General features: G+C 31.3%; 1 protein-coding gene across 2 annotated transcripts; it reads left to right on the plus strand.

The window, feature by feature from the left end:
* The first annotated feature begins 745 nt into the window (after positions 1–745).
* Positions 746–1,573, plus strand: LOC149169809 (uncharacterized). Of its 2 annotated transcripts, none has more exons than XM_089427166.1 (2): positions 746–988; positions 1,078–1,573. In XM_089427166.1, the coding sequence occupies exons 1-2, from the start codon at positions 776–778 to the stop codon at positions 1,207–1,209; spliced, it is 345 nt and encodes a 114-aa protein (XP_089283292.1). In that variant the 5' UTR covers positions 746–775; the 3' UTR covers positions 1,210–1,573. The 2 variants fall into 2 exon arrangements, with proteins under 2 accessions (XP_089283292.1, XP_089283293.1); XM_089427167.1 differs by having other exon boundaries at positions 746–962.
* The last annotated feature ends 1,439 nt before the right edge of the window (positions 1,574–3,012 follow it).

Below are 3,012 nucleotides of genomic sequence, written 5' to 3' on the forward strand. Positions count from 1 at the left end.
CTTACCAACCAACACATCAACTCAACATAGATTCGATAGCGACCTGTCAACTAACAAATCAGGATTCAGGAAAATAATCACATACTTTATAAGCCGGTGAACACCAAGCTGTAGGAGTAGGATCCAAGTGGATGTCCTATCTTCATGGCTACCTTTGGGAGTGTCTGTTTGAGTACCTGCCACAACCGTACATAACAGCCGACTAGAGACGAAGACGTTTATGGACATTTGAACGTCATGTTAAAAGTGGGAGGGCCATGAAACCGTGAGAGGAAGATTGAGCTCTGGTGGATTATCGGATTCAGTTCTAGAAAAGGTGAAAACTCCAATTTCATTTCTTGAATAACTTCCGTACTTGCTGTCACTCAAAAGATATGATAGACAACTTATGAATAATACCATAAATAGCAACTTTTTGAAATGATGCTGATATTCACTGCTGGTATTTATGATAAGCAAATTATTTCATCCCTTCCAGTTGTGAAGAATTACTGACAGCGGGAGCTTTGGAAACCCAATTTGCAAGTGTCACAAACTCGAAATATCTAAAAAGATTCCACATGGGCTGAGCAGGGCGGCCCTGCCATTTTCCTTTCTTTTACCTTGCCAGGGTCCCATGCGGTTTGCAACTTGAGGCCGTGCACTGCTCTGTTTGTCCGCTCCTGGAAATTTAGCACCGTCGAGTTGCTTTAATATCTTATGCATTTCTTATATAATATTCTCAATATTTGCTTATATAATATCAGCCGACATATTCTCTACTCAGCAATGGTCCATGGGGATTTCCAACTTCTCTGATTTGTCACAGGGCCTTCTGCCTATGCTGATAATACAGGCAGCTATTTTAATGGCCGTCATGAAGCAGACACTATACTCTCTTTTCCCATCGTTGGGTCTCATCTCTTCAAGTTACAACATGGAAGCAGTTGAATATTCCGACCAACAAATCCATGATGATGAAGGTGGTCTTGATAGAATGAATATATCAGTGGGCTCTCAACTCACTAACTCTTTGCTCACTCTCTCTTCTTCTTTTCTCTCCTACAGCAATGAAGATTGTGCAGTTTGTTTTTGAAGTTTGGCGAATGGCGACGAGATCAGCAAGCTGCCATGCTGCCATTTGTTTCACAGACACTGCATTACGAAATGGTCCCATTACCAGGTGCTACAACCAACATGTCCAATCTGCAGGTCGGCGCAGGTTTATGATGTCATGACAGACCATGACGAATCTCCTTTCCTTGTCTTTTCATCTGCATGAACTGTCACCTCTAGTAAAAACTTGTGCTACCACCACCTATTTAACCCTCCATCTGCGTCTTGAATGGTTTTTACTAAAAAGGAAGGTGTGTCTGTCTTCTTCATGGCGCCCATGTAGAGGAGGAGAGATGCAGTCTATATGCAAATGTATTGGCATACATCATCGAAGTATTAGTTACCATGTTGAAATATGTATCTCCAACTAGGGCAAAAAAATATTGTGTCAAATCTAGGACGAGGGCAATCATTCTTCATTTTCAGTTTCTAATACAAGTTTAGTTAAAAATCGAATGGAAATCTTGGGTATATCGTATTAGGGTGCTACTCATGGAAAAGCTTTGTTGTTTGGGTTTCTGTATATGAATTAAAATTTCCTTGAAAAGAGTCAATAAATTTAAACTCTGATATTGTACTGGAATAAGACATAGTTCACCAGAATAAGTGCGACTCCTCATCAAACACTTCAAACTTGATCGATCATTAATTTTAAGTACACTAAATTGGTTGTAAGTACATTAGTTTTTTATTTCTGAATATGATGTGAGACCAGAGGTATCAAATCCCAAGTCCTTTGAAAGGAGATTCCAAACTCTGTTCAATGAATTTGGGTATTTGGTTAAATTTGTTTTAAAGCACAGAATGGAAACAAATGTACAGCTCCTTAGACAGGATCTTATAATGAATTTCATTTTTTAATTAAATTAATATTTAAAAATAAAGTTTCATTGCTGAACACATAAGATTGTGAGTGTAGTTAGATTATGTGGGAAAATTTTATATCTTTTAAATATGCAATTAGATGCTATAAACAAAACTCAGGTTTGGTTGAGAAAATAACATTTCTGAGGAACCTGTATTTATCTGCGTTAAAATTATATGGAAAAGCGTGAGTGTAATTTTGTATTGTAGGTCTATTATTACTTATGATGTTCAAATGAAAGGTCGTATAAATATGTGATTTGATTAAAGAAAAGTTGAACATACCTAATTTAAGTATATATTATTTATAAAATATTTTTTTAATAAATAATAAATTTTTATTAAAATAAATTTATAAAATAATTATTTTAATAAATAATAAATTTTATTGATTATTTTAAATTAATTATATATGGTTTAAAATATTTTAAAATAATAATTATCATTTGTGTAATTAAATAGTAATAATTATTATTAAACTAATTTATTAATTATATATTTCTCTATTCGTGATTAAATAATTCTATGAATTTGATTTTAAACTTTAATATACATTTTTATTTATTTTTTAATATAATCATATAGAAGAAAAATTTAAATATCATAAATTTTTTAATTTTTTATTTCAATGAAATACATATAAATACAGATTTTTAAAATATATTAAATATGTTCAAATTTATTGAGCAATTTTTATCTATATATTGCAAGATATAAATTTAGATTTATCATGGATTAAGAAATATGAAATTCTTTAAATTTTTCATCATTTCTTTAAAATTAATTTTATATATATATATATATATATATACTCACTCACCCAAAGCACCAATTTTATGCTGAATATCCATGGAATTATATATCTCCTTGTTACTTAAGAACAGACTAATAACCTAATTTATTATCTCTCTTATATATGAGTTATAAAGAAAATGAAAATGATGTGTTATTTTATATTGAATTTTGTAATAATATTTATATGAATAATTGATTTTGGAAAATTTCATTTAATGTGGATATCAGAATATTTTATTTTTAGTTTATTAAATTATT

This window comes from Pinus tabuliformis, chromosome 4_2 (genome assembly GCF_031772625.1).
Source record: "Pinus tabuliformis cultivar Carrire ecotype Pingquan chromosome 4_2, CPIR1, whole genome shotgun sequence".
In the NCBI taxonomy this organism is placed as follows: domain Eukaryota; kingdom Viridiplantae; phylum Streptophyta; class Pinopsida; order Pinales; family Pinaceae; genus Pinus; species Pinus tabuliformis.

Bases quoted from the DNA above. Each gene is read 5' to 3' on its own strand.
- LOC149169809 (XM_089427166.1), top strand. From the start codon at position 776: ATGGGGATTTCCAACTTCTCTGATTTGTCACAGGGCCTTCTGCCTATG. The intron at 989-1,077 runs GTGGGCTCTCAA...TTGTTTTTGAAG, and splicing joins TTGATAGAATGAATATATCA to TTTGGCGAATGGCGACGAGA.